This window comes from Mizuhopecten yessoensis, unplaced genomic scaffold (genome assembly GCF_002113885.1).
Source record: "Mizuhopecten yessoensis strain PY_sf001 unplaced genomic scaffold, ASM211388v2 scaffold7055, whole genome shotgun sequence".
Lineage (NCBI taxonomy): Eukaryota > Metazoa > Mollusca > Bivalvia > Pectinida > Pectinidae > Mizuhopecten > Mizuhopecten yessoensis.
In genome coordinates this window covers 531,131-558,706 of record NW_018406858.1, presented here as the reverse complement: position 1 = coordinate 558,706, position 27,576 = coordinate 531,131, and the positions used below count along the sequence as shown (strand labels likewise).

Here is a 27,576-nt window from a genome sequence, read left to right as displayed (position 1 = left end):
CCGGAGGTGATACCCTTTGTTCCAGCTCGTCTTTACGTCTCGGTGATGGAGCGCCTTGGTATGTTTCTCTATTACTTGTAGACATTTAGACTGTCTTTGGCTGTAAGGGTTTATGGCCGATGAACTGTCTATTCTTGCGCTAGGTTAGAAATAAATAAATGGCATCAACTTTGAACTCTCTCCGGTGTAGTTGGAGAAACACTGCAAACAGACGTAAAAATATAATATTATTTTAATTTGAGTAACTCATAGTGACCATTTCTATAATTGGTTAATACACGTATATAGCACAATTCTAGAGAAATACACGTTTTTCAAATAATTGCAATACAAACATTCTAATACTATTAATGTTGTGGAAGGAAAATTGTGTCAAAGGATAAAGCTTTTCAGGAATGCTATCTCAGTTCTATAGATTTAAGTTACATACCAATCGAAACATTTCTATCTAACTGCAATACCTTTATGTTAATAGTTATGTTGTTATGTTAATGTATACATCACTTCGGAGAATGTTCACAAAGGGTTATCATTGATGGTAGGTTCACTGTTCTCGTATATTGTCAGTCTTCCTCAGTACAATTGAACCCTATAGTGCATCAACACGTTTGTTCTGAGCAAGATATGTAAAATACACAAAAACATTTGTAATCAGATCAGAACCTCTCCACAGAATTTGTGATATGCTGTGTTTGTTGGCGGATAGTTTCAGAAACATTGTCATCAGCAGTATACATATAAATGTATAATTATATATATAATTCTGTTAATCACTTTATTCCCCGTATGCCGTAGTGCGGCGTCCGTCGTCCGCCTGTCGTCCGTCTGTCGTCAACTTTTAAGTTTAAACAACTTCTTCTCAGTAACCAAAAGGGCTAGGGTAATGATATTTGGCCAGAAGCATGCTTGGATGAAGGGCTACCAAGTTTGTTCAAATAATTGACCTTCAACCATTTTCAAGGTCACAGGGGTCAAATATGTTAAAATGCTTAAACAACTTCTTCTGAAAAACCAAGAGGCCTAGGTTGATGATATTTGGCCAGTAACATGCTGGGATAAAGGGCTACAAAGTTCGTTCAAGTAAATGACCTTGATTTATATTCAAGGTCACTGGGGTCAAATATGTTTAAATTCTTTAAACGACTTCTTCTGAATAACCAACAGGCTTAGGGTGATGATATTTGGCCAGTAACATGCTGGGATGAAGGGCTACAGTTCGTTCAAATAAATGACCTGGATTTATATTCAAGGTCACTGGGGTCAAATATGTTTAAATTCTTTAAACGACTTTTTCTGAATAAACGAGAGGCCTAGGGTGATGATGTTTGGCCAGTAGGATGCTTGGATGAAGGGCTACCAAGTTTGTTCAAATAAATACCCTTGATTTATGTTCAAGGTCACTGGGTCAAATATCTTAAAAAACTTTAAACGACTTCTTCTAAATTACTGAGAGCCCTAGGATGATGATATTTGGCCAGTAACATGCTTGGATGAAGGGCTACCAAGTTTGTTCAAATAAATGACCTTGATTTATATTCAAGGTCACTGGAGTCAAATATCTTTAAAACCTTTAAACGACTTCTTCTAAATAACTGAGAGGCCTAGGGTGATGCTATTTGGCCAGTAACATGCTGGGATAAAGGGCTACCAAGTTTGTTCAAATAAATGACCTTGATTTATATTCAAGGTCACAGGGGTGAAATATGTTTAAAACCTTTAAACGACTTCTTCTGAATAACCATTGGTCCCAGGATGTTGATACTTTGCAAATTGCATTCTGAGATGAAAGGCTATAAAATTTGTGTAACATAATGACTTTGTTCGACTTTCAATCACAGGGATGAAATGTTTAAAAAAAAAATAACAGGCTCTTTTGGATGAATTTTAATCATAAATACTGATATTTTGCCTGTAGCATTATTTTAGATCACTTTTAAGGTTACAAGTGTGAGATTTATACTAGGTGAGCGATGTAGGCCCATTGGGCTTCTTTTTTTACAATCCATTAACAAATACGTCAGAGCAAAACATTAAAGGTAGTCTGCATCATTGATTACCGATTGGTTGTTTGTGTAATATGTACACATGTACTCAGGCTCATAAAAGTAATTCAACCTAGGCCCCGAAGGGACCAAAACATTACTTTTTAATGATGGACATTTACAAAGTAATTAACCCTCTTCAATTATACAGACATATAAAGTTTTGCAATACAATCATTTTTATCTTTTTTGAATAAAAAAAATACTTTGTTTGAATGATAAAATCGAATATAATAATCGCAAATTATTGTAACGTGACAATTATGAAACCATTTTATTGTAACATTAAAGAAACACAGTTATTTTTCTCAAAGAATTACAATAAAATCAGCTGAATTAGATAGTATATTATCGGTTGTGTTGTGGGTGGTTGGTTGGTGTATGAGTAGGTAGTTTATTATCGGCTGTGCTGTGATTGGTTGGTTTATGATTAGATAGTATATTATCGGTTGTGTTGTGATGGTTGGTTTATGATGAGGTAGTTAAATATCGGCTGTGCTGTGATTGGTTGGTTTATGATTAGATAGTATATTATCGGTTGTGTTGTGATTGGTTGGTTTATGATGAGGTAGTTTATTATCGGCTGTGCTGTGATTGGTTTGTTTATGATCAGATAGTAAATTATCGGTTGTGTTGTGATTGGTTGGTTTATGATTAGGTAGTTCATTATCGGTTGTTTTGTGATTGGTTGGTTTATGATTTTATAGTATATTATCGGTTGTGTTGTGATTGGTTGGTTTATGATTAGGTAGTTCATTATCGGTTGTTTTGTGATTGGTTGGTTTATGATTATATAGTATATTATCGGTTGTGTTGTGATTGGTTGGTTTATGATTACATAGTATATTATCGGTTGGGCTGTGATTGGTTGGTTTATGATGAGGTAGTTTATTATCGGTTGTGCTGTGATTGGTTGGTTTATGATTAGGTAGTTTATTATCGGATGTGTTGTGATTGGTTGGTTTATGATTAGGTAGTTCATTATCGATTGTTTTGTGATTTGTTGGTTTATGATGAGGTAGTTTATTATCGGTTGTGCTGTGATTGGTTGGTGTATGATTAGGTAGTTTATTATCGGCTGTGTTGTGATTGGTTGGTTTATGATTACATAGTATATTATCGGTTGGGCTGTGATTGGTTTGTTTATGATGAGGTAGTTTATTATCGGTTGTGCTGTGATTGGTTGGTTTATGATTAGGTAGTTCATTATCGGGTGTTTTGTGATTGGTTGGTTTATGATTAGGTAGTTTATTATCGGTTGTGCTGTGATTGGTTGGTTTATGATTAGGTAGTTCATTATCGGGTGTTTTGTGATTGGTTGGTTTATGATTAGGTAGTTCATTATCGGGTGTTTTGTGATTGGTTGGTTTATGATTAGGTAGTTCATTATCGGTTGTTTTGTGATTGGTTGGTCTATGATGAGGTAGTTTATTATCGACTGGGCTGTGATTGGTTGGGTTATGATTAGGTAGTTTATTATCGGTTGTGCTGTGATTGGTTGGTGTATGATTAGGTAGTTTATTATCGGCTGTGTTGTGATTGGTTGGGGTATGAATAGCTGGTTTATTATCGGTTGTGTTGTGATTGGTTGGTTTATGATAAGGTAGTATATTGTCGGTTGTGTTGTGATTGGTTTGTTAATGATAAGGTAGTTTATTATCGGTTGTGTTGTGATTGGTTGGTTTATGATTAGATAGTATATTATCGGTTGTGTTGTGATTGGTTGGTGTATGATTAGGTAGTTTATTATCGGTTGTGTTGTGATTGGTTTGGGTATGAATAGCTGGTTAATTATCGGTTGTGTTGTGATTGGTTGGTGTATGATTAGGTAGTATATTATCGGTGGTGTTGTGATTGGTTGGTGTATGAATAGCTGGTTTATTATCGGTTGTATTGTGATTGGTTTGTGTATGATTAGGTAGTTTATTATCGGCTGTGTTGTGATTGGTTGGTGTATGAATAGCTTTTTTTTTTATCGGTTGTGCTGTGATTGGTTGGTGAATTATTAGGTAATTTTATTATCGGTTGTGCTGTGATTGGTTGGTGTATGATAAGGTAGTTTATTATCGGTTGTGTTGTGATTGGTTGCTTTGTGATAAGGTAGTATATTGTCGGCGGTGTTGTGATTGGTTGGTTTATGATAAGGTAGTATATTGTCGGCGGTGTTGTGATTGGTTGGTTTATAATAAGGTAGTATATTGTCGGCGGTATTGTGATAGGTTGGTTAATGATTAGATAGTATATTATCGGTGGTGTTGTGATTGGTTGGTGTATGATTAGGTAGTTTACTATCGGCTTTGTTGTGATTGATTGGTGTATGATAAGGTAGTTTATTATCGGCTGTGTTGTGATTGATTGGTTTATGATTAGGTAGTATATTATCGGCTTTGTTGTGAGTGAATGGTGTATGATAAGGTAGTATATTATCGGCTGTGTTGTGATTGATTGGTTTATGATTAGGTAGTATATTATCGGCTGTGTTGTGATTGATTGGTGTATGATGAGGTAGTTCATTATCGGTTGTGTTGTGGTTGGTTGGTGTATGATAAGGTAGTATATTATCGGTTGTGTTGTGATTGAATGGTGTATGATGAGGTAGTTCATTATCGGAGGTGTTGTGATTGATTGGTGTATGATGAGGTAGTTCATTATCGGTTGTGTTGTGGTTGGTTGGTGTATGATAATGTAGTATATTATCGGTTGTGTTGTGATTGGTTGGTGTATGATAAGGTAGTTTTATTATCGGTTGTGTTGTGATTGATTGGTGTATGATGAGGTAGTTCATTATCGGAGGTGTTGTGATTGATTGGTGTATGATGAGGTAGTTCATTATCGGTTGTGTTGTGGTTGGTTGGTGTATGATAATGTAGTATATTATCGGTTGTGTTGTGATTGGTTGGTGTATGATAAGGTCGTTTTATTATCGGTTGTATTTATATTGCTTGGATGGACTATTGTTCATTAATGAAATGTGTAATTTTTAAATAGAAATCCATGCAGAAGACTTTTTTAACTTGTTAAGCTTTAAATATGGTATCTATATTTTACATGTTAAATAATCTAAAATGCTATGAAGTCTTTGTTCACTGTCACATAGGTTGTATTCTGTATTCTTACAGCCTAATGTAAAAACTGATTTTGTCTTCGCACCTATTGAATATCGGAATTTCGCCACCTCCAACTTTTATATTTTTCAATTATGGACTTTTATCGAGGTCAATATTTCGTTATATAGACCTGAAAAGCGACATTGTTCTCTAAAGTTGTACTTGTGGTGATCTTGTTAGTGTATGTTACTGGGAATACCATTTGTATTTACCTTGACAACCATGCTTGTTAACTTCTTTCCAACGACTGTTTGGTGAAAGTAATCACTTTCAGATATGAAAATGTTATTGTTGGATGGATTTGTGTGTGTATAAACACACTTTAAATACTTGAATAGACACTATATGTCCTGTGCTACTTGTCAAGTGACCGCCTTTGTTCCTACAGCGATACTCATGTGTCAATTAATGCTGTTAACAGTTACACAATGGACCAACCCAAAGAGTGTGGTTACACTCAACAAGAGTTCTCATATGCTACTTTCATACACACAATGCCACAGTATACGTTACTCGCCCCTTTAATTAGAGTGATTACATATGTACCACGTACAGATTTTTACATCTACCATTTACACATTTACCACGTGCCACATCAACGTCAGTAAATTGAATATCTACCTACATTTAGTACATCAAACTGTTTTTAACAATATCCTGTGGCACATGTTTAAAGTAGTAACATTCTTGTTCTAAACCAACATCTTGTCTTCGTTTTGGTGCCACTGATACTGTGACGGTATACCCCATCAGCAGGTGACACACTCACATTGATTTCATACAGGTTAACTTCACCTTTGTACAAAATAGTTTAAATGACATCTCGTTTAATACTTTAAATGATATATTTATAACTATATCAAATCTTCTAGTAGCATGGATATCATTTTTGTCATAGATAATAACTCCTCCAGATGTTTGTCTTTACAATCTTCTCTATATAGTTATGGAGGGATTCCAGTACGATATCACTATTACATTTCTGTATTTATAGTATTATTTAAATGTGTTTCAGTGAAACATAGAATATCAACATCAGCAAACCCTTGTCTAGTAGATGTAGTTTGTTACGTATGGAACTAACAGTAAGATGAGGAAATGACATATTATCAGAGTTAATACATGTCCAGGGTTGATTTGAACATTGCCTTATAACAATATTATGATAAATTGAGTACAAATATGATAAGAATCATTATAAATATTTTTTCCTTAGGATATAGAGATGCAGGTGAATTACATGAATATATACTATCTAAATCTTGCTCTAGTTTCTAAAGCGTTCCTTAATTTAAATTTACCATTGAAAAACATGCTCACATGAAATTTCCCTAAATGAAACTTCACGACAAGTGTGTTGATAGCGTCACATAAATATGTTTACTTTGTCCTTAGGAATGGTATTGCGTCTCACACATAAAGTGGTTTATGTGGGATAGGCGGGAGAATGCTGTTAGCATGCTTTTATCATGAACTGTTATCCCAGATTGATCAAACAAATCCTCATTTTTATAATAACGAGGTCTGTGATGAGGGTGTATTCAATAATCATGTCTGATTAAGTGTGGCGAATGTCGCCCCGACTATTCCAGCGTTCTGTATACAGCACAGTCACTGACACCTGATCCTGAGACTCCTATGTACTTATGTACCCGATCATTGGTGCTGATGGAATCAGGCTGGGATAGCAGGATATGTGTTTATACAGATATCAAACTATACATGTGAGCTGATGGGTTACAATTAATAACTTGATTGTAGTTGGTCACCAGGGAAGCCGCGGCTCTCAGAAAATCAGTCCATTAATGAGATTGCAAAAACGTTTAAATACATTCTAGTCCTCATCGGCATTCACCAATGTCAAAGGTTTGTTGCATATATAGCCTTTGAATAATTAAAATGCGTATTATTGTATCTTTTGAAGCGTTACACTTTCCTCTCTGTTATAAACATCTCACAAACGAGATGATGGGACATACGGCATGACGGTTTGACTGTGACTGTAGCCGTACTTACATGTGGGATCAAACCTGAAGGTTGTGCTAGGGATTTCCAAAAGTCAATGTGATAGGAATTACGCAATAGGATACTCATGTATCCACAGAAAAGGTGTATCGAACAATTGCCTCTAGACGTTTCCGGAGCTGTCAGGGAACAGGTAAATACGCTTTCTGGTCTGTTGCAATGGTATTTTGGTTGTGTCAAAACAGACATCATTTCACTGTTTCCAGTTTAGAATAGCTTTGCTAGTGTTAATGGCTTTCATAGTGTATAGCTTCCTGTGTTTAGAATAGCTTTGCTAGTGTATGTGACTTTATTAGCGTTATGACTTTCTGTATTTAGTTATGCTAGTGTATGTGACTTTATTAGCGTTAAGACTTTCTGTATTTAGTATAGTTATGCTAGTGTATGTGACAGTTCTGACTCGCAAGCAAAGCTGACAAATACAGCTCTTAATCACATTTCACAATCAAAACTCACATTCAGAAACTACAGCCCAAAATTATGACAATTATAGCTCACAGTCACAACTCACGATTTATACAACTCACCGATCACAACCCCATAATCACAGCTCATAATAGATACAACTCACCAATCACCATCATACAATCTAAAATCACAGTTTATACAACACACCAATCACCATCATACAATCACAACTCACCAATCACCATCATACAATCTAAAATCACAGTTTATACAACACACCAATCACCATCATACAATCACATCTCACAATTTATACAACTCACCAATCACCATCATATAATCACAACACACCAATCTCCATCATACAATCACAGCTCTCCAACAGCTCACCAATCACCATCATACAATCACAACTCACAATTTATACAACTCACCAATCACCATCATATAATCACAACTCACCAATCACCATCATACAATCACAACACACCAATCACCATCATACAATCACAGCTCACCAACAGCTCACCAATCACCATCATACAATCACAACTCACCAATCACCCACATACAATCACAACTTATACAACACACCAATCACCACTCACAATTTATGCAACACACCAATTACCATCATACAATCACAACTCACCAATCACCATCATACAATCACAATCACAACTTATACAACTCACCAATCACCATCATACAATCACAACTCACCAATCACCATCATACAATCACAACTCCCCAATCACCATCGTACAATCACAACTAACCAATCCCCATCATAAAATCACGACTCACAACTTATAAAACACACCAATCACCATCATACAATCACAACTCACCAATCACCATCGTACAATCACAACTCACCAATCACCATCATACAATCACAACTTATACAACACACCAATCACCATCATACAATCACAACTCACCAATCACCATCATACAATCACAACGGACCAATCACCATCATACAATCACAACTCACCAATCACCATCATACAAGCACAACTCACAACTTATACAACACACCAATCACCATCATACCATCAAAACTCAAAAGCATTTCTCAATGAAAGTTCACAATCACTATCACCACACACACACAGCTCACACTAAAAGGTTCTAATCACAGTAATACACATCACATTTTACAATTGCAGCAAATAAATTAACTCACAATCCCCAGACAGAGTTGCGAGCTATGATTTCGAGCTGAGATGACAGCTTTCGAAATCAATATGACACCATAATTTACAATACGGACTGACTTATTTATTAATTTGCTTACACTCATTTGAGCTGCTGAATTTTCTGTGTGATAGTTTGACTTATTGCTCCTACTTGTTGTATTTTATGCTATGATATATGAATTACAAATCCTGACTTGTGTAATCAGTACTGGAGGTAAATAATGCTTATTGCGTAATGTTCTTATTATACTCGTCATCAAACAAATGAATACAGACACAGAAGTGTGAATTAGAACACATGATTTATAACACCTTGGCATAGTTGTTTACTTATATATAGGGCAGGTCTACGTAGTATATTCGTGATGTCATATATGGCTATGCTGTGTAGACTTGGGATTTGTCCAGAGTTACACAACACTTGACATCCACTTTCCCATTGATTAGATAGCTGATTGTGAGAGAATATTTGTTTTGTTATACAATATTGATGAGTCTCGGATTCACTACTGTTATAGTGTGAAGTTGGCTAGTTCTGTGGTACATTACACGGCCGTTATGATTAATACTTATACCGATTAATATCGACACCGATATGTACATACGTACTTAATTAATTGGTCCCATTTGTTTGTTTAGCATTCTGCTTTAACTTCTTATTGACTCATTCAAGATATTTAATATAATTAACGACTTGCGTGTTTGTTAAAGGTAAATGTATAGAGGATATTTTGTATGGGGTTCCCGTTGAATACAATATATATTTCATTGATATGACACGATAATGATATTGTCTCGAAGGAGAAGCACGCGTGCAAATATTGCTTTATTTTGACATGATATTGAAGTTAATTTTGTAGTTCAAAAGAAAAGCCTTGAAAAATCACATTTTTTTTAAGTAGCTACAGCGCCAACAATACAACTGCATAACAGTTTGGTAATTATAATAACGTATGTTCTGGCGCCATATTATCAATGCAATTCTGCCGGTTTCTACTGTTATCTGGTAAGTTTGTTTACAAAATATTATCAACTGTGCAAGCGATTTTGTGATAAGTGATTTTGTTTCGTCTGTCTTTAAATCCAGAGGTAGGTTTAGAAGGGAATGGAACATGGCTCCAAAGGATACTGTCATGTGGTCAAGTATGCGGTAGTGATACCATCAGACTTGTCCAATGTTTAATGGTGTCTAGCTATTTTGAAGGGACAAGTGGGGTTCTATAATCTGTATCATTTACTTTGTTGAAGGTTTAAACATTGATCATTAGATAAAAAGGTTGTTTGCAGATTACAAATATTCGATCACTAAATGTGTTCATTCGACTGTGTAATACAGGTTAATACGTTGTCCTTAGTGTCCACTACTACATTGCAACTACACATATACTAACACTATTAGTACTTAAGGATAAAATAGCATAACAAAAACTGCATTTGCCAGAATTAGTCCAGGACGTATCGGAGTGCACGTTTTACCACACTATACCTAGCTGTAACACTACCTGACATATTTGCCAAGGGGTGAAAGTTCTACAATGGACGACGATTTTCAGGTAAGTACCGATGATGTACGGAAATCCAGCATTCTCTGCTGGTGGATTTCTTAGTCCCCTTGGATTGCCGTAACCTTGATGGCAACGATAATATTTTAGTGGAATGGATTACTATTTGCCGGTTCTCCTTCAAATGAAATTGCTATGATTAAGGTGTTTATGTATCTACCCTTGTGTTACAGCAGTGTTCTAGGCTAAGTTACCTGTCCACATTGTTGGACTCTACCATTGTACAGAGTATTGGCGACTTCAGGTTGGTCCAGAAACTGTTCATGGTGTATATTTCTATAGAGTGAATATTGAAGTATACACATAAATGGCTTATTAGGGCTTCGTATTCAGAAACTACAGGTGTAGTATCGTCACCACGGTGTCTGTCCGTCCATCTGTCCATGACTTAATAGTTAACCTTTCTCTTTATAAGACTTCAGATTTCAAACGAAATTGTGTGTTACGTATATAATGTTACTTCTTTAAACTGCCCAGGGGCATAAAGAGTTCAAACAATCAAAATATGGAGTAAGTAAAATTTAATACAGTTGATGAAAAAAAGCGTGTTTTAAACTTTTTTATACATATCTGAATTTAAAATTAATATTATGTTAAGTGTGTATATTATCAATCACTTTAGACAACCGATATTGCTTCGTGAATAGATACTGAAAATCCCCTAACTATAAACAGTTATATTATCTACCTGTTTCCGACAGGTATGGTACACACCTGGTACCGGTATACAGTGTACTAATGTCAAATGTCAATCTGTTCTAATGGCAGGGCTATACCGACAGATCAGTGCTCTTGTTGTTTCATTAACTATGATTTAGACACTCTATAATCTAGTGAGGTCTTCTTTGTTTCTGACAGCCACCAGACATACACCGGACACATAATCTATATGTTTTATGACAGTGAGTCATCGTGTTCCATTTACCATTTTAAAAGGCATGCATTCATCTGTGCAATTAATTGTGTAAATCATTCGTCGTTATTGTTCTTCACTACGCGGATTAGAAATAAAACAGTCAATAGTAATTAAAAGTCTCAATTACTCCCGCTCTTAAAGGTATCAAAATTAAAATACCGGGACTTATTTAAACACAGAGATCGTTGTAGTAAACATGTAGAACTATATTTACCGAACCATGGCGCTGTCCAACACATGTAAGGATTAAAACGTCAATAAACACTTAGGTATGGTGTGATGTTCTCGATTACATTGTCTCGTAGGTGAAACCACCATACAATGAAAGAGGTAACGACCAGACAGGGCTTACAGCTATAGCGTGTCTGTAGATCCAGGAACGGGAGGGGAGGGGGTATGTGGTTCTATGAACCCTTGTGTTGGGAGTGACTTTGGTGGGTCGTACAATCTATGTATCCTGGGTAGTTTTAAGATCCAAGTTGATCCGACAACTGTACTACACAGGTGATTTGTGGCTCAACTGTACACGCTGTATATGACTAGGTGATGTAGGCTATACCACTAAACACTGAGTCTGTGGTTCCATGTGAGTCTTGCAAACATGGATTGGCCTTAACACTGAAATAAATGCCAATAACAGTGTCTGAGTCAGGTGAAGTTGATATTATACAGAGTTGTGATTTATCTATGTTTGAAACTTCAGGCGGAGGCGAGTAGTGACTACTCTACTACTCTACTACTCTACTCTACTACTCTACTACTCTACTCTACTACTCTACTCCGCCTGATACCGATTGATACCGATTACTACTGGCTTTGGTCTGTAATCAGAAACGTCCTTTTGGATATCTCGTTGCTTGCTACTGACGTAGTTTATGCACTTTACATTGTTCTTTGTTTGTTATATACAGGCAGGTAAAAGCAGATATCACACAGCCAATACTTCTGACTCCCTGGAGGACTTGGAGGAGTCAATCATGGCTACCATCAAAGAGGATGAGAGCTCTTCACCACAGATTATTGTGGATCCTGGTGACGGGGAAAAGTTCATGCTGAATCAGCAAGCCTTCACGGAGCCAGATAAGACCAATAACTTCAGATCCTTGGTGAAGAAGAGAATAGTCAAGGATGTGGAATCACCTGGACTGCTCACCGTCCCCAAGGCTCAGCTTCCAACCACCAAAAGGTCCAAGAAGAGCACGGGGAGGGGGCTGGCTAGTATATTGTTTGGGGTAAAGAACCCCCCAAAAGTGCATTCCTTGCTAGAGGATGAAGATGACATAGAGGACAGCAGTAAAGCAAGTTCCTATACCTTATGGCATGTAAGTAAAGACAAGGACAGTCTACTCATCACCTTTAAACTGTTACATTATCATGCTACAACTATGCAGATAGGATTGAAATTAACCAATTTGTTTTTGTTCATACGGAAAATCCATAAAAAAAAGTTTATTTTCTTTTCCGCAGTGTAAACAAACATAGAAAATAGCAAACAAAATTGGCATCCGGTACTTTTTAACTGGATTTCATTACAAAATAAACTGATCAGTTTAAACGTTATGTTCCATAAAATAAGATACTGAAACAGCTCATATAGTTTCATCAAACCAGGTTTCACAATGGTAAGAAGTCCAAGCAATCTTGACAATAATTTAATAAAAATTTGTTTTTGTATACGAAACCCTTTATGTAAACGCATGTGATTATAGATTTGACGATATTAGTATGTTGTGGCCGAAATGGCCCATACAAAGACGTGCACACGGTAGACATTCAGTATTTTGCAATATAAATACAAGAATCGCCCATGGTAAACTGTGTGATTGGTTTATCAGGCTGTGAGAGAGAATAATGCCAAGGCTGTCACTGACCTCCTCACTCAGTCTTCTGATCTCGTCAATGAGGTGGATAACTTAGGGAACTCTCCTCTACATTTGGCAGCCAAACACAACGCTGTGGCTGTCATGTCGGTGCTAATACAACATACTGCAGGTAACCAATTACAGACAGTAGACGTGGGCCAAGGAGGGGATTCTCTTCATATTGTAACCAATTACAGACACTAGACGTGGGCCAAGTTGGGGACTCTCTTCATATGGTAACCAATTACAGACAGTAAACGTGGGCCAAGGGGGGTACTTTCTTCATATTGTAACCAATTACAGACACTAGACGTGGGCCAAGTTGGGGACTCTCTTCATATTGTAACCAATTATACAGACACTAGACGTGGGCCAAGGAGGGGACTCTCTTCATATTGTAACCAATTACAGACACTAGACGTGGGCCAAGGAGGGAACTCCCTTCATATTGTAACCAATTAGAGACAGTAGACGTGGGCCAAGGAGGGGACTCTCTTCATATTGTAACTAATTACAAACACTAGAAGTTGGCCATTGCCCAAGGAGGGGACTCTCTTCATATTGTAACCAATTACAGACACTAGACGTGGGCCAAGGGGGGTACTCTCTTCATATTGTTACCAATTACAGACACTAGACGTGGGCCAAGGGGGGTACTCTCTTCATATTGTTACCAATTACAGACACTAGACGTGGGCCAAGGGGGGGACTCTCTTCGTATTGTAACCAATTACAGACACTAGACGTGGGCCAAGGGGGTCCTCTCTTCATAATGTAACCAATTACAGACACTAGACGTGGGCCAAGGGGGGTACTCTCTTCATATTGTTACCAATTACAGACACTAGACGTGGGCCAAGGGGGGAACTCCCTTCATATTGTAACCAATTAGAGACAGTAGACGTGGGCCAAGGAGGGGTCTCTCTTCATATTGTAACTAATTACAAACACTAGAAGTTGGCCATTGCCCAAGGACGGGACTCTCTTCATATTGTAACCAATTACAGACACTAAACGTGGGCCAAGGGGGGTACTCTCTTCATATTGTTACCAATTACAGACACTAGACGTGGGCCAAGGGGGGTACTCTCTTCATATTGTTACCAATTACAGACACTAGACGTGGGCCAAGGGGGGGACTCTCTTCGTATTGTAACCAATTACAGACACTAGACGTGGGCCAAGGGGGGGACTCTCTTCGTATTGTAACCAATTACAGACACTAGACGTGGGCCAAGGGGGGTACTCTCTTCATATTGTTACCAATTACAGACACTAGACGTGGGCCAAGGGGGGTACTTTCTTCATATTGTAACCAATTACAGACACTAGACGTGGGCCAAGGGGGGTACTCTCTTCATATTGTTACCAATTACAGACACTAGACGTGGGCCAAGGGGGGGACTCTCTTCGTAATGTAACCAATTACAGACACTAGACGTGGGCCAAGGTGGGGACTCTCTTCATATTGTAACGGTACTCTCTTCATATTGTAACCAATTACAGACACTAAACGTGGGCCAAGGGGGGTACTCTCTTCATATTGTTACCAATTACAGACACTAGACGTGGGCCAAGGGGGGGACTCTCTTCGTATTGTAACCAATTACAGACACTAGACGTGGGCCAAGGGGGGTACTCTCTTCATATTGTTACCAATTACAGACACTAGACGTGGGCAAAGGGGGGTACTCTCTTCATATTGTAACCAATTACAGACACTAAACGTGGGCCAAGGAGGGTACTCCCTTCATATTGTAACCAATTACAGACACTAGACGTGGGCCAAGGAGGGTACTCTCTTCATAATATAACCAATTACAGACACTAGACGTGGGCCAAGGAGGGGACTCTCTTCTTATTGTAACCAATTACAGACACTAGACGTGGGCCAAGGAGGGTACTCTCTTCATATTTCGAACAACATTTTCAGAAATGTTATTGATATAGCGTTACTTTACTAGACGTGGGCCAAGGGGGGTACTCCCTTCATATTGTAACCAATTACAGACACTAGTAACCAATTACAGACACTGGACGTGGGCCAAGGAGGGTACTCTCTTCATAATATAACCAATTACAGACACTAGACGTGGGCCAAGGGAGGGACTCTCTTCATAATGTAACCAATTACAGACACTAGACGAGGGCCAAGGAGAGGACTCTCTTCATATTGTAACCAATTACAGACAGTAGACGTGGGCCAAGGAGGGTACTCTCTTCATATTTCGAACAACATTTTCAGAAATGTTATTGATATAGCGTTACTTTATTTTGTCCGGAAGCGGTACTCTCTTCATATTGTAACCAATTACAGACACTAGACGTGGGCCAAGGGGGGTACTCCCTTCATATTGTAACCAATTACAGACACTAGACGTGGGCCAAAGGGGGTACTCTCTTCATATATAACCAATTACAGACACTAGACGTGGGCCAAGGTGGGTACTCTCTTCATATTGTAACCAATTACAGACACTAAACGTGGGCCAAGGAGGGTACTCTCTTCATATTGTAACCAATTACAAACACTAGACGTCGGCCATTGCCCAACGAGGGCACTCTCTTCATAATGTAACCAATTACAGGCACTAGACGTGGGCCAAGGAGGGTACTCTCTTCATATTTCGAACAACATTTTCAGAAATGTTATTGATATAGCGTTACTTTACTAGACGTGGGCCAAGGGGGGTACTCCCTTCATATTGTAACCAATTACAGACACTAGACGTGGGCCAAAGGGGGTACTCTCTTCATATATAACCAATTACAGACACTAGACGTGGGCCAAGGGAGGTACTCTCTTCATAATGTAACCAATTACAGACACTAGACGTGGGCCAAGTGGGGTACTCTCTTCATATTGTTACCAATTACAGACACTAGAGGTGGGCCAAGGAGGGGACTCTCTTCATATTGTAACCCATTACAGACACTAGACGTGGGCCAAGGAGGGTACTCTCTTCATATTTCGAACAACATTTTCAGAAATGTTATTGATATAGCGTTACTTTATTTTGTCCGGAAGCAGAACCAATGGACTAGAATTTAAATTATAAAATAACTAAGTTTGAACCAGGGATTCACATTAAATCTTGTTGAATTTTAAAACACACATACCACTGTGAAATGAGCCAAATTCATTATTTAACAGTGTCAAATAAAGCATTGCATGTGGCAAAAATCAAGTGAATTTTTTTTTGTTTCTTTTCTGTTATGATACATTGCCCATTTCAATGCAAGAAACAAAATAGTTGGATTATGACTGATTTTAAATTCAGAACCGCATGAAATGTACAAGCATTCGTGCACAACACAACTTTTCCCCTATCGTAGTAATTTGGGTATGATCATATCCAAGAACGAACCCAAATATTTGTAAAAACAGCATTATCTGAGAATTTCTCACATCTATTTATCACGTCTTCCGAAAAACATATATTTGGTACATTAGTATTGAGCTAGATTATGAATTAAACCAAAACTAAATCAACAAAAATAGGCGCACTTCCATGCTTAACGTAAAACAACACCAACCACGGACGACACAATACAATGCCACGTGTGTATCGTTTTGTGTATTATCAACATATAATTTCTGTTTTCATGACACCTAACGGATTGCAAATGAGGAATAAATCTCACTTACGGTCAAAACAGGAAGCCCGCCAGTATGGATCCAGAGAAAATGTCTATATCCGTCTCCCTTTAAGTGTCCTGCTCCAGGTTTCACCAAAGACAAAACGAATTAAGTTCACATGCGTTGTTGCAACACGCAGGGCACCACTCAAAGTTTAGCGACGAGACACACGACTATGACTTATATTTTTGATCAAGAAGGAAGGAGGGGAGGGGGATTCTAGTCAAAGTAATGATAAAGTTTGCTGCTGTAGACAGCATAGATAACGCATCGGCGGCATTCTCTCGTGAAATTATAGAAAACTAGTTCCCTCTAACAAAATAGTTTTGCCATGGTAAGGTGGTTCGACCAAATAACGAAAAGAACATGTAACATTCGGTATTACAAGGACAGTTCTGCAAGTTTGGTTAGAGGAGGTTTGGAGGAAGATTCCTTTATAACATTTAAGGCTTCAAAAAATTGTAGCGGGCAGGGAAACTCTGTCGTTGGTACCTAACAAATTAACTGATTTAACATTGCAGACTCAGGGTATTACCATTTTATCATAGACTAAATTAAATGTTCGTAGTTTGCCAAAAGAATGCCGCCATCGCTTATAGTCAAAGGCGTATACAGCAACAAACTGCTCTACTACATGTACTTAAGGTAATAAGTAAACCGTGTCTTTGCTGGTACGGTTTAGTCGTTTACCTCCTCGATGTCCTTCCCTTCTTGATCATTTCTCTGAAAGCAAAAGTCATCTTCAAGTGCGTGTTTGTGAAATGGGGACTGATGCTTGTTGCAACAACACGTTTTAAGAGTACACTTTCATCCGTTAGTATCTCAAACAAGGTATTTAAAGAGAAGCGAACGCAGACAGTTTAGCTTGCTTCCTACTTTGACGGTAAGTGAAATGTTCCCCTCATTTACAATTCGCTAAGTGTCATGAATACAGAAAATGAAAATTAACAAAAAAACAAATACGATGCATCATATTTTGTTATCAGTTGAATTGAGTAACATGTAACGTCGACCGTGTTTGGTATCATTTCACACCAAGCATCAACATGGGATAAGTATCAGTACCGGTTATAATGGATTCATTCCGAATGCTTTCCTATCATGTTTGTCTGTGAATATCATCGTACCCCGTACCCCAACTGTGACTGGTGAAAGTATGGGAACCAGGCCTATTCATATATGAAATCATTTTCGCAATGTAATGGGATACATGTACTGTATGTGTCATTATATAGAAGAAAGGAATTTCTCAGTTTACCTAAATAATTTCTATGGAAGTGCAGGATTTACCGCCATTTTGCCCTTGAAAAAAATCAATGGAGGATATCTGAGTCCCCATATTGATACATAACGTTTCATAAAATTGAAATCCTAAATTTGGCTTAATTCAAGGAACAAGAGCCCTCATTAAAAGCCATGCCGAGACATCCTTTTCAACAGTGCAACCTCATTTCATTTGGTCATCTTGCTAAAAGAGGGTGCAGAGTGATTAAACAAATAATCTTTGTTTTATTAGACGTGAACAAGGAAGGCCAGTACAGGTACTGTCCTCTACATACCGCGGCCAGAAACAACAACTGTGAGGCAGCCCACCTGTTAATGCAATCACATGCTAAACTGATGTGTCAAGATGCTAAAATGAAGACTCCCCTACACCTGGCAGCTAGACATGGTAACCTACAAATGGCACAGGTAAGATCATTAATAGGTACACTGTTATCTATATGAAGGGTCTCCAACAAGTGATTCTCGGTTATAATATGTATCTTACTCGAGAGAGCTCAAATTGCTCAAAGATGGAAAGGTTACCAAGTGTCTTTTACAACTTGAAATTAACTAATGAGAGAAAAAATTACATGATAACCAAAGATTACTATTTTGGGTGCCTTTTTCTCCCACAATGTTCACATCATATCTAGAAACCAAATGCTTCCCTGGGAAATGTATTATTTCTGCTTCCAATAGGGTAAAACTTCCATGTAAGTGATTACAGGTAAGGATGGTTCATTATTTACATGGTGTGATGACCTTGACGTCTGTTGACAGACATTGCTGACTGGGGAGGGTGCCCAGGTCGCTGTTAATGCTGTAGATGAGGATGAACTCACACCTCTTTTTGATGCGGTGATGCACCGACAGACAAAGATGGCCATACTGCTTGTAAGTATGACTAAGATCTCCATGGCAACACAATACAAACGTGATGGTATCAATGTGTATACGTAGTTTATAGATCACATATTCTTGTGTATTACTTATCAGGTTATAGTGTGCGTTGTCCTCTACTTTACATACAGGTAGAGAGGGGAGCCAATATCTATGCTGAGGACATCAATGAAACACTGGTATTTCACTTCGCTGCTGCCGAGGAACTCATTGACTTGTTAGAGCTGTTTATAGCAACAGGTAAGGATTTCTTATGACAAAGAACATTGATGACAACCGGTGAGGAATGTTGATGACAACAGGTCGAGGAACTCATTGACTTGTTAGAGCTCTTTATAGCAACAGGTAAGGATTTATTATGACAAAGAACATTGATGACAACCGGTGAGGAATGTTGATGACAACAGGTTGGGGCGGTTTTGAAAATAGACGGGGAATGTTAATGGCAACAGGTTGGGATGTTTTTGAAAATAAATGGGGAATGTTAATGGCAACAGGTTGGGATGTTTTTGAAAATAGATGGAGAATGTTGATGACAACAGGTTGGGATGTTTTTGAAAATAGATGGGGAATGTTGATGACAACAGGTTGGGATGTTTTTGAAAATAAATGGGGAATGTTAATGGCAACAGGTTGGGATGTTTTTGAAAATAGATGGAGAATGTTGATGACAACAGGTTGGGATGTTTTTGAAAATAGTTGGGGAATGTTGATGACAACAGGTTGGGATGTTTTTGAAAATAGATGGAGAATGTTGATGACAACAGGTTGGGATGTTTTTGAAAAAAGATGGAGAATGTTGATGACAACAGGTTGGGAAATATCGATGACAACAGATGGAAATATTTATGACAACAGGTGGAAAATATCGATGACAACAGGTGGAAATATTTATGACAACAGGTGGGAAATATCGATGTCAACAGGTGGAAATATTTATGACAACAGGTGGAAATGTTTTTGATAACAGGTGGAGAATGTCGAAGACAACAGATGGGAATGTTTTTGACAACAGGTGGGGAATGTCGATGACAACAGGTGGAAATATTTATGACAACAGGTGGGAAATATCGATGACAACAGATAGAAATATTTATGACAACATTTGGGAAATATCGATGTCAACAGGTGGAAATATTTTTGACAACAGGGGGGGGGGATGTCGGGGACAACAGATGGGGAATGTTTTTGACAACAGGTGGGGAATGTCGATGACACCAGATGGGGATGTTTTTGACAACAGATGGGGAATGTCGATGACAACAGAAGGGGGATGTTTTGAAAACAGGTGGGGAATGTCGATGACAACAGATGGGAATTTTTTTGACAACAGGTGGGGAATGTCGATGACATCATATAGATGCGGGGGGGGGGGTTGAAAACAGGTAGGAATGTTTATATTAAACTCATTTTATTTTATTTCAAATCAATTTTATAGTTGTAAATGTACAAAAGGGTTGGTCATTGGCATGGCCTATTTTTCAATTAATAACAATTATATCATAAGATGAATTGTATCATCAACATCAAAATCTGTTACATTGAATTTGGATTTTAGATAATAAACAGATTTCTGGGGTATCCAGCATAAATAGCATATAGCTATAATTTTGTGTCCTGACAGGTGAGAATCTGTATGGTCTGGCAGGCAAGGAGAGATTGCTGACACACAGAGACAACGAAGGCAACACTGCCCTCCACATGGCTATCCTCAACAACAAACTCAAGGTACACACACTTCATAGGTAGATGTCAAGTGATTTTAATTGACATGTGTGTGTCTTTGGGTACACAGACTGCAGGTAGATGTCAAGTGTTTTAATTGACAGGTGTGTGTCTTTGGGTGCACAGACTACATAGGTACATGTCAAGTGTTTTAATTGACAGGTGTGTGTCTCTATGTACACAGACTACATAGTTAGATGTCAAGTGTTTTAATTAACAGGTGTGTGTCTTTGGGTGCACAGACTACATAGGTACATGTCAAGTGTTTTAATTGACAGGTGTGTGTCTGTATGTACACAGACTACATAGGTAGATGTCAAGTGTTTTAATTGACAAGTGTGTTTCTTCAGGTACACAGACTACAGAATAGTATCAAATTAGTATGAGCTCTTGCCCCATAGTCTATTTTATTTTAAGACTTTTATAAGCTCCAATATTTGTCATAGTTGTAGTACCAGTTATACTTTAAAACCAGGATGATCCGTTATCATTTTCTATTTTATGATAGAGCTTTTGTGTCTTGATATCAGACAGCTGACTACCTACTAAGGAAGGGAGCCTCTGTGAACCAGAGAAATGTAAGTACCATTATTTAACATTACAACACCTGAATAGCAAGTGACTATATAAATACTCTGTGTCAATTAATACCATCAGACCTAGCCTGTTGGCCAATGTATAGTGCAATCAGACCTTTATATCAGTGCTTGGTACTATCGTCAAGGGCCTGTGTGTCAATTTGTATAATAAGATATTTTGTCATATAATTGGTTATCCAATATACATGTAATTTGTATTGGCATCATCCTGTCTGTTAATCAGTCCATTGGTCAATGAAGATCAATGTCATACGTTTAAGGTCAAGGTCACAGTTGCAGCATCTTATATGTTGATGGGAATCTTTGGAAGTTGGCTTGTCTGTAAATTACTTTCAACCAAATTTCAGTAACCTTCACACAACTTTTCCATATGTTAATCTCGAAAGACTTGTCGAAGGTCAAGGTCATATGTTCCAGGTTAAGGTCACAGTTACAGAATCTTGTATGATGATAGGATAATTGGAAATTCATTTCCGATTAATGTTTTCAACCTTTCAAGAAATTCCACACAGTTATTAATATCTAAAAGTCATATGATAAAGGTCAAGATAACACCTACAGAATATTTTAATGGTGATTGGAAAATTGGCCTGTCCTCATATTCCAGACTAAATTTTTCAGCCAATATCATAAAACTCAGTCGATATTCTTAATATCATAACTACACTTGATTGTTTGCACATAAGCATACAAGCTCAGCTTTCATCAATACCTCATAAGATTGTAGGTATGTGTCGAACTATCAATCTAATTCCTACATGTACACTGATGCTTGCAGGCCTATTGTGTACCATGTGTGTACTCCTGGTCAATGTAGGAATACTATAGCTTTTATCATATAAAGTAATCCTAAACAAGTATTTTTCTGAATGCTCGTCATTTAGATGTAATATAGATTTTATATTTTTTCATACATATTTTCTATAACACCAATTTTGTTGGTGTAGGATCTGTCTGTTACTTATTTGTTTCTGCACATTTTCATGAGTTGTCTTAGCAACTACAATTCATATAGTACATGGTACAAGTATAAGGCAAAGGGCAATATTGTTTAAAACCTATATATATATATATATAGTTAGCAAACAGCTTTGTCTGTTTGGTTTGTTTCTGCATGAAAACTTCAGACATACATAAAAACAAATTATCAACTATTTGTGTATCGCACACAGTGCTCCTATAAGCTTGTAGAGAGTTATTGCCCTTTGTGCATTTTGAGAATTACAACTTTTCGAGACAACTATTCTAAAAATCTTTCAATTTTAATCTGATATCCTAGAACTTGGTTTATCTTCATTAAACAATTCACTTCATACACAAATGAAGTGTAAGAAGAGGTACATGTACCTGTGTAGGACAGTACCGAATTTCTTTTGTTTGTAATTTTTCATTTAATTTATTTTAATTCTAAGTTTCTAAACATAACATCTTGCGATAAATAGTTTTAAATGTCCATGTGACGGTAAAATTATAAATAAAACAAAACACGAAGACTATAATCAGCTAGCGCTTTTCGCCCATCTTGTATATATTTATATAAAAAACTAATTACTATTACTTCCTGCATCGCACAGATTGAGGTAAGTGTTCAGCATGTGTTACAATTGTAGTAAACTATTGTAACTATTTGATTCGCTATAATTTGCTGTTGACTACCCTAATTGTTGTATGGTATTTGTAGCTTCCAGACCATACTTAAACCCTTACTGTATAAACAAGTTTTCAAATTTTTGCTTGCTTTTGTGTTTTCACACCGTTTATAATCTAACATTATCTAATATTGAATTGGATGGAAGATTTATATGAATTTCCCAAAGACCTTATACTAAGTTCAAAGATGAAGTGCCTAACACAAAACTATAATGAGAGTCAATAACCTAATGATTAAAAATTGGTTCTCTACCAGATGTTGTCTCTCTCTTAAATGTCAATACCTTGCAGAAGACTCAATTTAATTGTATTTGTCAAAATTGTTTGTTTCTCTTCATATACACAACCATTAATAACAAACTTTAAAATTGATCACCAGGTTGTCAAAAAAAGATCACTTCAGTATAACCTCTCATATCTGTCTGATCACTTGGAGGTAATCTTTGATAACTGTCTGATCACTTGGACATCTGTCTGATCACTTGAGGGTACAAGTGTTTGATGTTTGCACCATTCCAAACACTCTGATGGGATGCTGTATTTGATTGTATTTGTCAGATTGCTACGTGTTAGACTGTAACTGGCACAAAGTCAACAATTCACAGACCTCCCAGTTTGCTACAGATACATCTTTCTTCCATTACATAAGGAATTGTTTTCTCATCCCGCACCCTCATGCATGATGTATTGTGTCTCTGTCAGTGATAATTGTATTTAATTTGTTTGGTTTTGAGGGTCTGTCAGTAAAATCAGGGTAGAAGATGGAAAATATAGGACCATAAAATCATGTCAGAATGTCCTTTACGCCATGTGTGTGTATATATATGATGCTATTGTGTCACAGATGGAAAACTTCTCTGAAGTACTGGTCAGTAGTGTTGATTTTGAATCAATGTCTATGAAGTATGTTATATTTACAAGTACCTCAATCTGTTATCTATCTGTCAACACGTGCTTACTAAGAATGTCAATGTCTGTGTGTTGTTGTAGGGCTCCCATTCAGCCCCATTACATATGGCTGCTGTTAATGGCAACGTACCAATTGCCGAACTGCTACTAACGCACAAGGCCATCATAAGTAAGAGGGACAAAGAACACATGACAGCCATACACAGGTAAACACAGGTATATTGTACAGGTACATACAGGGATCTTGCACAGGTATATATTCTTACTCTTATTCGGGAACTGTTACAAGGGAGATACTATCCAAAATATAACTGGACATTCTAAGCTAGAACTGAAACTGAAATGAAATTGAAAATTTGTTTTCAAGCAATAATGATATATTTGAGTGAATTTCTTGCTCAATACCTTACGAGTTTTTTGTCTGAATGTGCTGGTAAAACTGTGTTGTCTGCATACACTGATATACAAATGTAACAAGGAAGAGAATAATGTGCTTCTCTACCAGGGATTTAACCAACAACCCTAGCTTCCCAGTCTGCTGCTCTGTCAATGAGCTAAAGGCAATTTCCTCCTAGCGCAAAGATTGAGGTCAGAAACCCTATGTACAATTAAAAGCTGTCACATAAAAGTTAACCTCTTATAAGACAGTTAATGTACAAACAATGTTTTCTTTGTTTTAGAGCTGCAATGTACAACAGGTATCAGATTGTGGAGCTCCTCATCAACAAGGTAAGAGCTTCATATGAACAAGGTAAGAATTCCAAAGGAACAAGGTAAGAGCTCCTCATGAACAAGGTAAGAGGTCCTCATGAACAAGGTAAGAATTCCAAAGGAACAAGGTAAGAGCTCCCAATGGACAGGTCGTTGGAACATCTTACAAGAATGACCGAAAGGAATAAATCTCATTACAGTGTATTCCCTGATTGTACAACAGGTATGGGCTGTAAACTTCTTAGTGATAATACCAACAATGGCTGAATTAAGAAATCGATTTGATAAATATTTCAGGCTGCGACATCAAATTAACAAATATTAGGTCATGAAACACTTATTTTGTGCTTGTGCAGACAATGTATGCCAAAACATTTCACCTAGATGTTTAAGCCATCAAACAAACCATACCCTCAGCATCCAACAGCTGAGAAACGGTACCTTTCATTGGTCCAAACACCTTGGGAATCTATTGGTGGACCACATAAAAGCATGAAGTTAGTGTTCAGTTTCGCTGTCTATGTTTGTATATATAACCTAACTTTTACACTGGTTGTATAGGGTGGAGATGTAAATGTGAAGAGTGAGGACCAAATGACTCCCTTGATGTTGGCGTGCTGGAAAGGTCACGTCCAGACAACAAACTTTCTGCTTAAAAATGGAGCTAAGATTAGTGAGGTGGATCAGACCTGTAGATCTGCCCTCCACATAGCTGTTCAGAATGGACACCCTGAGGTCATCACCCAGCTACTGGAGGTAAGCATCGCTACAAGAAATAGCCCACTCATACTGCAACAAACAGTGTATGACCATTACAATACCTTAATTCCTCTTAATACAAGAAACAAGCATGGCAAATACAAGACCCTCTCGTACTTCAGTATGAATGGCAAACAGGATACAGGTATTAAGTCTTCCTTCGATTAACGAAATACATATGACCATTACCTGTAGAAGTACATGTAGGTATGATAAAAGGAAGATCTTCTCTTTGCTACTAGCAAGAAGTCAGTTTTATAGAAAGAAGTTCTCTTATTACTAGAATAGCCCTAAAATACAAAATATATCTTAAAAGATTAAAAAAAAAAGTTTTGAAAACTTAGTCATCATAACCCAGCTACATGTAATAGAAAAAAGGACATCAATAAAAGACCTTGCTTCATTGACAAGACAGAACTTACTTCAGTGACAAGAAAGAACCTACTTCAGTGACAAGAAACACCTTACTTCAGTGACCAGAAAGACCTTACATCAGTGACAAGAAACACCTTACTTCAGTGACCAGAAAGACCTTACTTCAGTGACCAGAAATACCTTACTTCAGTGACCAGAAAGACCTTACTTCAGTGACCAGAAATACCTTACTTCAGTGACCAGAAAGACCTTACTTCAGTGACCAGAAATACCTTACTTCAGTGACCAGAAAGACCTTACTTCAGTGACCAGAAATACCTTACTTCAGTGACCAGAAAGACCTTACTTCAGTGACCAGAAATACCTTACTTCAGTGACCAGAAAGACCTTACTTCAGTGACCAGAAATACCTTACTTCAGTGACCAGAAAGACCTTACTTCAGTGACCAGAAATACCTTACTTCAGTGACCAGAAAGACCTTACTTCAGTGACCAGAAAGACCTTACTTCAGTGACAAGAAAGACCTTACTTCAGTGACAAGAAAGACCTTACTTCAGTGACAAGAAAGACCTTACTTCAGTGACAAGAAAGACCTTACTTCAGTGACAAGAAAGACCTTACTTCAGTGACAAGAAAGACCTTACTTCAGTGACAAGAAAGACCTTACTTCAGTGACAAGAAAGACCTTACTTCAGTGACAAGAAAGACCTTACTTCAGTGACAAGAAAGACCTTACTTCAGTGACAAGAAAGACCTTACTTCAGTGACAAGAAAGACCTTACTTCAGTGACAAGAAAGACCTTACTTCAGTGACAAGAAAGACCTTACTTCAGTGACAAGAAAGACCTTACTTCAGTGACAAGAAAGACCTTACTTCAGTGACAAGAAAGACCTTACTTCAGTGACAAGAAAGACCTTACTTCAGTGACAAGAAAGACCTTACTTCAGTGACAAGAAAGACCTTACTTCAGTGACAAGAAAGACCTTACTTCAGTGACAAGAAAGACCTTACTTCAGTGACAAGAAAGACCTTACTTCAGTGACAAGAAAGACCTTACTTCAGTGACAAGAAAGACCTTACTTCAGTGACAAGAAAGACCTTACTTCAGTGACAAGAAAGACCTTACTTCAGTGACAAGAAAGACCTTACTTCAGTGACAAGAAAGACCTTACTTCAGTGACAAGAAAGACCTTACTTCAGTGACAAGAAAGACCTTACTTCAGTGACAAGAAAGACCTTACTTCAGTGACAAGAAAGACCTTACTTCAGTGACAAGAAAGACCTTACTTCAGTGACAAGAAAGACCTTACTTCAGTGACAAGAAAGACCTTACTTCAGTGACAAGAAAGACCTTACTTCAGTGACAAGAAAGACCTTACTTCAGTGACAAGAAAGACCTTACTTCAGTGACAAGAAAGACCTTACTTCAGTGACAAGAAAGACCTTACTTCAGTGACAAGAAAGACCTTACTTCAGTGACAAGAAAGACCTTACTTCAGTGACAAGAAAGACCTTACTTCAGTGACAAGAAAGACCTTACTTCAGTGACAAGAAAGACCTTACTTCAGTGACAAGAAAGACCTTACTTCAGTGACAAGAAAGACCTTACTTCAGTGACAAGAAAGACCTTACTTCAGTGACAAGAAAGACCTTACTTCAGTGACAAGAAAGACCTTACTTCAGTGACAAGAAAGACCTTACTTCAGTGACAAGAAAGACCTTACTTCAGTGACAAGAAAGACCTTACTTCAGTGACAAGAAAGACCTTACTTCAGTGACAAGAAAGACCTTACTTCAGTGACAAGAAAGACCTTACTTCAGTGACAAGAAAGACCTTACTTCAGTGACAAGAAAGACCTTACTTCAGTGACAAGAAAGACCTTACTTCAGTGACAAGAAAGACCTTACTTCAG

The 27,576-nt window shown here is 37.5% G+C and overlaps 1 protein-coding gene across 1 annotated transcript in view; it reads left to right on the top strand.

Annotated features, from left to right (window-relative positions):
* The first annotated feature begins 7,157 nt into the window (after positions 1 to 7,157).
* LOC110452996 (transient receptor potential cation channel subfamily A member 1-like) overlaps positions 7,158 to 27,576 on the top strand; it is a 46,325-nt gene continuing 25,906 nt past the window's right edge. Inside the window, exons 1-12 of the mRNA XM_021501785.1 lie at positions 7,158 to 7,307; positions 12,177 to 12,587; positions 13,101 to 13,257; positions 18,284 to 18,459; positions 18,814 to 18,927; positions 19,065 to 19,173; positions 20,558 to 20,661; positions 21,189 to 21,236; positions 22,832 to 22,837; positions 23,898 to 24,022; positions 24,497 to 24,545; positions 25,089 to 25,283. Coding sequence (XP_021357460.1) covers positions 7,242 to 7,307; positions 12,177 to 12,587; positions 13,101 to 13,257; positions 18,284 to 18,459; positions 18,814 to 18,927; positions 19,065 to 19,173; positions 20,558 to 20,661; positions 21,189 to 21,236; positions 22,832 to 22,837; positions 23,898 to 24,022; positions 24,497 to 24,545; positions 25,089 to 25,283 — 1,560 coding nt within the window. The 5' untranslated portion in view covers positions 7,158 to 7,241. The remainder of the gene's footprint in view (positions 7,308 to 12,176; positions 12,588 to 13,100; positions 13,258 to 18,283; positions 18,460 to 18,813; positions 18,928 to 19,064; positions 19,174 to 20,557; positions 20,662 to 21,188; positions 21,237 to 22,831; positions 22,838 to 23,897; positions 24,023 to 24,496; positions 24,546 to 25,088; positions 25,284 to 27,576) is intronic.